The sequence below is a fragment of the Salarias fasciatus genome, chromosome 9, assembly GCF_902148845.1.
Source record: "Salarias fasciatus chromosome 9, fSalaFa1.1, whole genome shotgun sequence".
Lineage (NCBI taxonomy): Eukaryota > Metazoa > Chordata > Actinopteri > Blenniiformes > Blenniidae > Salarias > Salarias fasciatus.
The window spans coordinates 1,131,995-1,144,129 of record NC_043753.1 but is presented as its reverse complement, the minus strand read 5'-3'; the positions used below and the strand labels follow the sequence as shown (position 1 = coordinate 1,144,129).

The 12,135-nt window shown below is 53.9% G+C and overlaps 1 protein-coding gene across 8 annotated transcripts in view; it reads right to left on the bottom strand.

The window, feature by feature from the left end:
- Positions 1-12,135, bottom strand: part of LOC115394055 (microtubule-associated protein 4-like) — a 64,436-nt gene that overhangs the window by 8,281 nt on the left and 44,020 nt on the right. For 5 of the 8 annotated variants that reach the window (XM_030099190.1, XM_030099191.1, XM_030099192.1 and 2 more), the window contains 8 exons: positions 11,432-11,686; positions 8,134-8,311; positions 8,005-8,067; positions 6,579-6,889; positions 5,801-5,857; positions 2,233-2,325; positions 334-415; positions 127-242 (listed from right to left, as the gene is read on the bottom strand). In XM_030099190.1, coding sequence (XP_029955050.1) covers positions 127-242; positions 334-415; positions 2,233-2,325; positions 5,801-5,857; positions 6,579-6,889; positions 8,005-8,067; positions 8,134-8,311; positions 11,432-11,686 — 1,155 coding nt within the window. The remainder of the gene's footprint in view (positions 1-126; positions 243-333; positions 416-2,232; positions 2,326-5,800; positions 5,858-6,578; positions 6,890-8,004; positions 8,068-8,133; positions 8,312-11,431; positions 11,687-12,135) is intronic. The other 3 variants (XM_030099195.1, XM_030099193.1, XM_030099197.1) reach the window with 3 other exon arrangements.

The following is a 12,135-nucleotide window of genomic DNA, read 5'->3' as shown; positions in this document are numbered from 1 at the left end:
AACTGGTTGATCAATACATCACTAATTAAAATTGATTCCTAAATTATTATTAATCATTATCGTCGGGGTCGTCAGGGTGGCCGGGGTCGCCGGGGTCCTTCGGGCAGACGGACGGACTCCTCTCACCTTCACACTCCCTCCGCCTGCCGCCTGGTTCACGGTCGCCGGTTCAGAGCCGACTCTGGGCTGAGCCTTGTCCTTCAAGTTCACTTTGTGAGACTCGATCTTGACGTCTCCGCCGCCTGCAGAGCGTGCACGCACGCACACACACACACACACACACAGTGAGGACACGCCCCCTCCTGTCCCGGAGGACTCCGCCCCCCTGCTCACCTGGCTTGTGCTTGATGTTGTCCTTGGAGCCGCACCGGGACGTCACTTTGCTCAGGTCCACCTTCTTGTTGAGGATCTGCACCTGTTCCACAGAACAGAGGTTCCGTCTTTACTGCAGAACGTTCCGGAGTCCCGGGGTTCAGAACATCAGAACCAGATGCAAGACTGGGCTCAGGACCAGGTGGGCGGAGCCTCCATGCTCCACAAGCCTCAAACTCATGGTGACTAATTCAGGGAAATCGGACGATGATTTCCTCCTGATCCAAACCGCTCACGGTAAACAGAAGCGATTCGGGCCGAGAGAAAGAGCACTGCTCCTCCGGACGTAAAGCCTGACGTCGTCTGCATAAAGGCGTTTCCCAGAACACATCATCAGGTCACCTGCAGTGTCTAACGGTCAGACCTGGATCAGGATCCTGGACTCCGGCTCACGTCGCTCCTTCCTTACATGACGGCTGTTATTCACCTCATTCTGTGACCTTTGAACTCTGAGTTCTCATCCTTGAACCTGAACTCGTTTGAAGCTGCTGTCTCTCCCAGGCCTGGGTAAATCCAGGTTCCCTGGTATCTGCTGGATCCGCTGATGCTACATGCTAACGTTAGCATTTTAAAGCTGTGTGACGGAGCCTGAACCTCTGATCTCTTCCTCTCCGTTAGTTTGGTTTTAGTTTTCATTCAGTTGATAAATGAGTCAAATAAACTTTTGAAACTTTTCTAAACTTCTGCTGAAACTTTTCTTCACCAGAAAAACTCCTGATCAAAACCGGACCAAACCTCTGACGACCGGAAACTACGTTTCATCAACAACAAACTTCTACTGCATCTGAACAGTCTGACAGCATTAAAACCATTTTAATCAGTCTCAGCTGTAATCAGAGACCAGGATCAGATCTGGACCAGTCAGAGACCAGGATCAGATCTGGACCAGTCAGAGACCAGGATCAGATCTGGACCAGTCAGAGACCAGGATCAGATCTGGACCAGTCAGAGACCAGGATCAGATCTGGACTAGTCAGAGACCAGGATCAGATCTGGACCAGTCAGAGACCAGGATCAGATCTGGACCAGTCAGAGACCAGGATCAGATCTGGACCAGTCAGAGACCAGGATCAGATCTGGACCAGTCAGAGACCAGGATCAGATCAGAGACCAGGATCAGATCTGGACCAGTCAGAGACCAGGATCAGATCTGGACCAGTCAGAGACCAGGATCAGATCTGGACCAGTCAGAGACCAGGATCACATCTGGACAGTCAGAGACCAGGATCAGATCTGGACCAGTCAGAGACCAGGATCAGATCTGGACCAGTCAGAGACCAGGATCAGATCTGGACAGTCAGAGACCAGGATCAGATCTGGACCAGTCAGAGACCAGGATCAGATCTGGACCAGTCAGAGACCAGGATCAGATCTGGACGAGTCAGAGACCAGGATCAGATCTGGACCAGCCAGAGACCAGGATCAGATCTGGACCAGTCAGAGACCAGGATCAGATCTGGACCAGTCAGAGACCAGGATCAGATCTGGACAGTCAGAGACCAGAATCTGAAATGGCACCAATCAGGGACCAGGACCTGACCTGGAGCCAATCAGACCAGGACTTTGGCAGGCCGTTCAGAGGCCAGGACCTTTGCGGGCCGTTCAGAGACCAGGACCCTGGCAGACCGGGGGTGGAGTTAGTTTCAGGAGGACACAGGGGGGACGGAGGAGGATCAGTGGAAGGAGGAGGCTAGGTTCTTGCTAACATGCTGTCCAATGTCTGAAGGCTCCCCTGAAGAAGGAGGAGCTGGATCTGGATTGGCTGGATTAAAGCTCTGAGGGTCTGTGGACCGGGACTGTCCCGGTCCGGTCCTTCTGGAGGACTGGCCGGGCGCCGTGGGGGGTCCAGGCGGTACTTACATTCCCTCCACCAGGAACATGCTTCATATTGTCCTTGGAGCCCAAGCGTGACGTGACGTGGCTGAAGTCCAGCTTTTTGGAGACTATCTGAACCTGAATGGACACAGCATAGCAGCAAGGGGGGGGGTTGGGGGGGGGGGACCAGGAGACCCAGAGAGGAGAGAGGAAGAGTGAGGAAGAGGAGTGTGGAGGGGGGAGGACAGGTCACCACAACAGGTCGGGTTAGAAAGGACAGGACAGAAGGGACAGGTCCTCCTGGACAGACACACTTCCTGGAGACCTGGACTGGTTTCGACCCAGAACCCTGGAGAGGAGGACCCTCCGGCAGTGGTTCCCAACCTGTTCTCTCATTCTCACAGAACGACGAAGAACCGAGACCAAACTGTGGAGAAACCGAATCTCACCAGCAGAAGCTTCAGAGCAAGACGAGACTTTCTGATTCTGACGTTTTATTTTCGCCACCAGGAAGAGTTTCTGACTCTTTCCGACTCTTCTGGAACGCTTTAGTGTGTTTTTCCTCCAAGATTTTGGGGTTCTGGGAACACGGACCCGGTCCGAGCAGACGCCTTGGAATGGAACACTCTGACGGAACCAGTACTGGGATCAATACATCCAGGTCACATGACCAGTCCGTCCTGGACTCAGGCAGCAGAGAAGGTTTTCAGTCCCCGAAGAGCAAACATGACAAACTGACAATCCTCCTCCCTCAAATCCACTGGCGAATCCCAGAAATAAATAAAGGCGTCGTCTGCAAACAGGCTCAGGATTTTATCCATTTCAATAAATTTACTGTAATAAACGTTCTGGTTGGGAACCACTGATCTAGACACACACACACACACACACACACACACACACACACACACACACACACACACACACACACACACACACACACACACACACACACACAGGTCTGTTTTCCTATGGAGACACCGGAGAACCAGCGAGAGGGACCAGATCGGTACTTTAGACCCTCAAATACCGACAGTAACAAGGAATCTTCTCGTTCCCTCGATTCCACTTGAGTTTCACAGTCAAAGCGACACTTACCTGAAGTTCCTCTTTAGTGATGTTACAACTCTCTCATCTTTTCATTCCTGCTTTCACTCAATAAGTGTGTTTGACAGACCATCATCTGCATTTCATGGTCTATAAACTCCGATTTCGCTGCTCCGACTCGAAAAAGCTGAACGGGAATCAAACCAGCGCCTCTGATCAGAAATCGGACGGCCGGACTGAAACAGATCCAGCTGCTCGGGTTTGATCTGGAGGCGATGTGAATGTTTGAAAGTTACAGTTCAGGAGTCTGGAAGAAGAATCACTTTAACCCAGAGGCTGCTCTGACCCCTGACCCTACCCCAACCCCGACTCCAGACCCCAACCCTACCCCACTCTACCCTAACTCTAACCCCACCCCCTAACCTGAACCTAAACCCACCAAGAGATGGATTACAGTGAAGTCGGCCCAAATCCAAAACTCGGCCCCGCCCCCGGACAAAGTCAAGTCGGTGTGCAGTTCGAGCTGAGTCGCATCCAGCAGCACTATTTTACAGTTTTTTCGTGTCCCACGCCGCTCTTTATAAACTAATACATTTCAATGAGAGTCGCCTGGCCACGCCCCCTTCGTGTTAAACGAGGGATAAACTGTTGTTTCTTTTATCCAGACGCTCAGATAAGAGCCAGGTTTACTGTTACTGCCCTGTCCACGCTGAAGGTAACTTTAAAGATGTGTGCAGCCACACTGCTGAACAGGGACGTTCTGGAAACATCGCCACCGTGTCCATCCATAAAAGGGGAGAAAAAAATGATCCACTTTCTGTACGAGCGAAATACATGTTGGCGATCTACGTGGTTACAGTCTTGGTTCAAATGTGTTCAACAGAGAGTAAAGCGACGTATCAAAGCGAGTTTGACCGGGGAGGAACGGACATGCAGCGCCGGGCGCGGCCACGACTGCTCACCGGCTGCTCCGCTGCTCCCCTGCTCCCCACGCTGGGCGGCGCAGTGCGCCGGGCTCCCCGGTTGGGAGACTGGGGGACAGATTGTGTGATTGTGGTGGCTGACAGGCTCGAGGTGGAGAACACGCCGGGTGGCCCGGTATGCACAATAACCCGCGGAGAGCTCATCCCATCTGCCGCCCACTCTCCAGCACGCTCACGCGGTAAAAAGAGGCTTTGGGCCGAGTTGGTGAACAGCTTACAGTCAACTCGGCCCCTTGTGAGATCCCCCCCCCACCGCAAGTTTGCATGGGGTCGACTTGACTGTATCATGGGGAGTGGGGCCCAGTTGGTCGGTTCCCAGTTGGATTTGGGCCGACTTGACTGTATCCCCAAGAGACGCTTCCTGGATCCAAATGCAGAGAATTAAATCAAGACCAGCCACTAACCAAAACCCCAGGACTAACTAACCCTGATCTAAACCCAGGACGAACTAACCCTGATCTAAACCCAGGACTAACTAACCCTGATCTAACCCCAGGACTAACTAACCCTGATCCTAACCCAGGACTAACTAACCCTGATCTAAACCCAGGACTAACTAACCCTGATCTAACCCCAGGACTAACTAACCCTGATCTAACCCCAGGACTAACTAACCCTGATCTAAACCCAGGACTAACTAACCCTGATCTAAACCCAGGACTAACTAACCCTGATCCTAACCCAGGACTAACTAACCCTGATCTAACCCAGGACTAACTAACCCTGATCTAAACCCAGGACTAACTAACCCTGATCTAAACCCAGGACTAACTAACCCTGATCTAACCCCAGGACTAACTAACCCTGATCCTAACCCAGGACTAACTAACCCTGATCTAAACCCAGGACTAACTAACCCTGATCTAACCCAGGACTAACTAACCCTGATCTAAACCCAGGACTAACTAACCCTGATCTAAACCCAGGACTAACTAACCCTGATCTAACCCCAGGACTAACTAACCCTGATCCTAACCCAGGACTAACTAACCCTGATCTAAACCCAGGACTAACTAACCCTGATCTAACCCCAGGACTAACTAACCCTGATCTAAACCCAGGACTAACTAACCCTGATCTAACCCCAGGACTAACTAACCCTGATCTAACCCCAGGACTAACTAACCCTGATCTAACCCCAGGACTAACTAACCCTGATCTAAACCCAGGACTAACTAACCCTGATCCTAACCCAGGACTAACTAACCCTGATCTAACCCCAGGACCAACTAACCCTGATCCTAACCCAGGACTAACTAACCCTGATCCTAACCCAGGACTAACTAACCCTGATCCTAACCCAGGACTAACTAACCCTGATCTAACCTAACCTGAGGACTGTTTGCTGCGGACTTTTGGCTTCATGACCCAAACAAAGAGCAGCGCCCTCTGGTGGCCTGGAACTCACTACACCGCTTTCACGATGTTTCCATGGAAACGACTAATGGTGAGTTTTCACTTGAAACGTGGTGCAAATGGAGCTGAGGAGCCCGAGGAGGGGCTGGGGGGGGGGGGGGGGGGGGGGGGGGGGGGTGGAGGAGGAAGGGAGGAGGGTGTAGGGAGGAGGGTGGAGGGGGACTCACTTTGCCCTGGCTGCTGTCTTTGGAGGTCGCGACCCTGCTCTGAGAGACGGCCGACACCTGGGGAGACAAGCCCACCAGGGTCAGCCAGACAGGACCCGGAGTGCAGGTCAGAGGTCAAACCAAACGTACGGGGACGGTTAGAAGGGACGTTAGTACGGAAATTCAGAGAGAGACGTCCGGGAGGCAGGATTCAGTCTGGGGTCAAAGGTCACCTCCCGACCTGAACCTGGTCCCACTGCTGTGAGTCACAGTGACCTCTCTGGGGTCAAAGGTGAACCTTTCAGTTCATCAGAGGTTAAAGGTTGTGAGAAACTGAAAGAATGTAAAGAAGAAGAAAATCTGGGACGGAGCAACGATCTGGGTTTCATTCTGGCCGCTTCAAACGGATCCGGTCTGGAGGATCTGCTCAGTCCTGACCCTCCACAGGAACCCACCAAAATAAAAGCTCGAACCTCGAAGAACTCAGTTTGATCTATGAAATGATCCTGCAGTCAGAGTTCAGTTCTACTGAGATTTAACACGTTTCGACGTTTATGAGACGTTCAGAGGATTTCTGATGCTAATTCACAAACGTTTTGGTCTTTTACTGCAGAAACGCCTTCAAAATAAAGGTACGTTTGTGCTTTTGGATTTATTCCATTTAAATCGGCCCAAATGGAAAGAAGGTGTGGGGGGAAAGGGTGGAGAACGGGTGGAGGTGTGGGGGGAAAGGGTGGAGAACGGGTGGAGGTGTGGGGAACATGCTGAGGTGTAGAACCCGGACCGGGTCTGGACCGACCTTCCCGCCTCCCGGTTGGTGCTTCATGTTGTCCGTGGAGCCGATCTTGGAGCGAGCGTTGCGGACGTCGGGGGCCGGCGCCGTGCCGGGCCGGGCGGAGAGCCTGGAGGCGGCGGCGGCGGTGGCGGCGGCGGCGGGGCGGGAGGTGCGGGGAACCAGGGGCTTCTTCTCCGGGCCGGCGGCGGCGGCAGCGGAGGAGGAGGGCGGGGTGGGTTTGGTTGCTGTTGGGCGAGGGCGGGAGGTGGAGGAGGAGGTGGAGGTCGCCGGGCGGGTGGTGGCGGTGGCGGAGGTCCGGGGCTTTGTGGAGTCAGCTGGAAGGAGAAACCAAACAGACACAGCTCAGACGCTTCACCAGAAAAACTGAAGAAAAAAAAACAAGACGGAGGAGGAATGGCGGCCCGGAGCTGAGAGAGCAGCCGCAGACGCTGCAGACGATTCAGACGCTGCAGACGATTCAGACGCTGCAGACGATTCAGACGCTGCAGACGCCGCAGACAATTCAGACGCTGCAGACGATTCAGACGCTGCAGACAATTCAGACGCTGCAGACGCCGCAGACGAAGCATCACACGCAACAGAAGAGTTGGTTGAACGCAGGTCCACTGGAAATCCGTCCCTGTGTGACGGAGGACCCGTCCTTTCACGCCGCGGCGCTCGGCGCTCTCCAGCGTCAGCTGAAAACTCCCGGGGAGACGTTCCTGCTCGCTGCCTGGCAGATCGCTGAGGAACATCCTCCGCCTTCAGCACAAAGAGCAGCAGTCCTCACCCCGGTTATTCACACGTATCCGCAGCTATGCTGAAAAACCAGCCCAGAACTCGCTACACGCGGTTCAGCGGTCGGGAAAATGATGAAACGCTGAAATCCTGGGAGATTTAACCCTCAACCCGAGAAGATCCTTCAAGACGTCCAGATGCTCCACAGTTCAGACACGTTGGATCTGAGCTGCTTGAAATGAGAGACCAGAGGTTTTCGGGGCCGAAATCAACGATCGAATATTGATTTTCAGCAAAAATGAAAATACTGGTGTTAACGTTGAAGTAAAAGCCTCTCGGGCTTCCGCTGCTACTTCCTGTTTGTGTTTTCTCTTCAGTCAGTGAAATGTTGCTCTGCTTAACTTGTTCTGTTGTTCTGTAACTTGTTCTTGTTCTATTTAACAGCGAGTTCTTCAACTACGATGCTAACTGTTAGCATGTCAATGGGTTTTCCCACAGAAGTTAGCATTAAGCTAGCGGGACTTCTTCTCTGTGTTGTGGTTTACTGTGTTTTTTCAGAAAGCAAAATTCAGCCTTTACATGATTAATCTGCCAGTCAGCAGACGCTTCAGGAGACGAGTCAAAGTCGATCGGCTCTCAAAACAACTCAGGGCCGAGAGAAAGAGCACTGTTAGCCCAGGGTCTGGGTGGAGCGACGGGCGGGGCGCAGTACCTGTGGAAGTCCTCACGCTGCTGGCTTTCTTCTCCTCTCCCGGCTTCCCGTCCGTCTTCGAGGCTGAAATGGAGGAACTGAGTGAAGCAGGCTGAAGCCCAGCAGGGCAGCCGGAGTGTGACTCATTACCCAGAGGCCTTCTGGCTGCAGCGGCGGTGCCGGTGGCGGCGGCGGTGGTGCGAGCGGACGTGGCCGTGCGCGGTGCCGTCGTGGCGGTCCTGCTGGCCGCCGCCGTGGCAGTCGATCCGTTTCTGGATGAGGTGGTGGTGCCGGCCTTGGGCAGCAGGGGGCGCCGCTCCGTGGCGGTCTGGACAGAAGAGGGATGAAGAGATCGGATCGGTTCTCCGGTGCCAGACGCTCATCTCGCCACGCTCCACATACAGCCGGCGACTGAGTCAGCCGGCGCCCCGGGCGCCAGCCGGCTAAATAAAGGCTAAATAAAAGCTAAACAACGGGCTGCTGCACCGTCACACTGCTGCACCATCACACTGCTGCACCGTCACACTGCTGCACCATCACACTGCTACACCGTCACACTGCTACACCGTCACACTGCTGCACCCTACCGTCACACTGCTGCACCGTCACACTGCTACACCATCACACTGCTACACCGTCACACTGCTGCACCCTACCATCACACTGCTACACCGTCACACTGCTGCACCCTACCGTCACACTGCTGCACCGTCACACTGCTGCACTGTACCGTCACACTGCTACACCGTCACACTGCTACACCGTCACACTGCTGCACCATCACACTGCTGCACTGTACCGTCACACTGCTGCACTGTACCGTCACACTGCTGCACCGTCACACTGCTACACCGTCACACTGCTGCACCCTACCGTCACACTGCTGCACCGTCACACTGCTACACCGTCACACTGCTGCACCCTACCGTCACACTGCTGCACCGTCACACTGCTGCACTGTACCGTCACACTGCTGCACCGTCACACTGCTGCACCGTCACACTGCTACACCGTCACACTGCTACACCGTCACACTGCTGCACCGTACCATCACACTGCTACACCGTCACACTGCTACAACGTCACACTGCTGCACCGTCACACTGCTACACCGTCACACTGCTACACCGTCACACTGCTGCACCGTCACACTGCTACACCGTCACACTGCTACACCGTCACACTGCTGCACCCTACCGTCACACTGCTACACCGTCACACCGTCACACTGCTACAACGTCACACTGCTGCACCGTCACACTGATACACCGTCACACTGCTGCACCGTACCGTCACACTGCTGCACCGTCATGTCACACTGCTGCACCGTCACACCGTCACACTGCTACAACGTCACACTGCTGCACCGTCACACTGATACACCGTCACACTGCTACACCGTCACACCGTCACACTGCTACAACGTCACACTGCTGCACCGTCACACTGATACACCGTCACACTGCTGCACCGTACCGTCACACTGCTGCACCGTACCGTCACACTGCTGCACCGTCACACTGCTACACCGTCACACTGCTGCACCGTCACACTGCTACACCGTCACACTGCTACACCGTCACACTGCTGCACCGTCACACTGCTGCACCGTCACACTGCTACACCATCACCGTCACCGTCACACTGCTACATCGTCACACTGCTGCACCGTCACATTGCCCTGACTTCGGACAAGGAAACAGGAAAACAAGTCAACCAACACCAACCAACAACGTCACTGTCACTGGCCCAGTTTACATGGTGTTTTTTCAATCCGATTGTAAACAATCATATTAAACGCATGTGTATACATGGACGGCATACAAAGCGATCCACGATGAATCCTGGTCCTCCAGGGTCCTGGTGAAGCAGATCATACAGCGTCCTGTGACATGAGGACAGGGTCTCTGGAGGACCGTCCAGGTCTTCTCTCTGCAGCAGCCGTCCTCAGACCCAGCAGAGAGTTTCTGTCTGCTGATCTCTGCTCAGATAATGTCCCAACATCTCCATGATACCGCCACGTCTCGGTGTGAGCTCTGCGCCGCATGCCGGTGTTTCGAATTAACTGGTGCCCGTGTTAACTTGTGACCAATAGACTGAAACATGTAGTCATTTTGGCGATCGTTGGTTATCGACAGTTACAGTGAGTGTATACGTTTAAAGTCTTTAGTGAGTCTGACTTTAACAACTGCTATAATCAGCAGGTGTTCACACAGACCTCCGCCGTCATTCGTGAACACGGGAACCAGTTAATCCATAACACCGGCGGGGCGATCGCTCGTATTCTGCTCTTTATACAACTCGCTGTTGCGCGATTTGCTTCCATCTCTCCTCTCCAGTGTTTGTTCTTTCGGGGATTTTATTAAAAAACTGTTTTTCAACCACCATCGTTCTTCTGCTTGTTTCTGACTGTCCTGCTTCCCGTTGACTGCGCACGTCATCACGTCACTCCGTACGAGGGAACGCATGGTGGAACAAATAATCCCCTCTTTAATCCGCTCCGCTGTCAGGCGGCGTTTATATGAGACACAGAGCGGATTGTCGATCGGTGTAGACCACCTCGTACAATCGGCTCCGCCCTATAAACGGATTATATGGGCGCATGTAAACGTGCCTACTGATCCAGAACACCAACCAACCACGTCACTGATCCACGTCACCAACCAGGAGGTCCACCTGTAGGAGACAGGCGCCGCTCTCTACCGTCCAGACTGAGCTTCAGCTCAATCCAGAAACAGGCGTCATCTCTGGAAACATCCGCTCTATATTCCCTGAAGCTAACATCCAACCCCACCTCTTCACTGCAACGCCACCTGGAACCACTGGGTGGCGTTGTGAGCAGAGGAAGCATGAAGCCTCAGAGACGCCAGTGTGTCATCCTTTTCACCGTCATGAGCAGGAGCTCAGCGCTAGCAGGACATCTGAGACGGAACCAGACGGTTTGACTAAATGTTCCAGGGGATGAGAAGCAGCAGCCGGGAGGACGCAGAGAAACTCCACATCAAGCTGAACTCTCTGGACATTAACCTGCACCAACCACGCCGCTGCGACTGCTAGCTAGCTGCTAGCTAACTGCTAGTTAGCCACACTCCGGTTAGCTGACATGTTGAAGGTCTGAGAAGAGAACATAGACCCAGGATCTGCTTCACTCCACTGACTGAAGCTTCAGGCTTCAGGAGCTTTCTAGAAGGCACAGGAACAACGCTAAATGCTAAAAGCTAACCTCAAATACAGTTATTGATGTTTGTGATCAAAGGTGTCATCAGAGAAACGTTTAGTCAGAGTCTGGATCAGTCTGGATCTGTCTGGATCTCAGTCACGCCCAGATCCCAGATCTCGCTAACAGTCCGCTAAAGCTAACAGGACGAGACGCGTCGAAGACCGAGCCGAGGGACGATGACCCAGACCGGCTGGATCCGGGTGGGCGGGGCCTCCTGCTGACTCTTACCTTGGGCTTCACGTCACGTGTGGCGGCGGACGAGGAGGTGCGGCTGGCTGCAGCGGTGGCGGCGGCGGCCATCGGCCTCTTGGGCCCGGCGGCAGCGGTGGGTGGAGCTACCCGGGGTGTGCTGGGTTTTTTGTCTGAGGTGGAGGTGGTGGTGGTGGAGGGTGTGGGGCGCCTGGAAGCGGGGCCAGAGGCGCCGGCAGCCGCCGGGCTCGGCCGCGTTTTGGCGGTGGCGGGTTTGGTCGCCGCGGCAACGGGCTGAGAAGCCAGGCGGGATGGAGGGAGGGCAAAAATCAGGAAGGAAGGATTAAAAACAAAAGAAAAACAAATGGAAACAGCAGCAACTGAACCAAAAACCACGAAACCAGGAACCAGGGTTAGCATCCAGGCTACAAAACGTTAGCAACTCAACACAAAGTGGCTGAAAGACCATCGAGAGAAAGAAGCTTTAAAGCAAAGGCAGTGCATGAAATGACCGGCCAGGTTCACCTTCAAAATAAAGCACCCTGGCTCTGACGGAGGAGAGCCTTCACTCGCTCTGATCAGCTGATCGACGCTCCTGCCGGGCTTCATCGAGACGCTGCAGCTAGCTTACCCGCTATGCTAATGCAGCACTGAAGCCCTGACAGTCAGGCTAGCTTGACGTGAAGGCGGATGTGACTCCAGGTGAGGATCAGGAAGGATTGATCAGCGTCACCAGACGATAA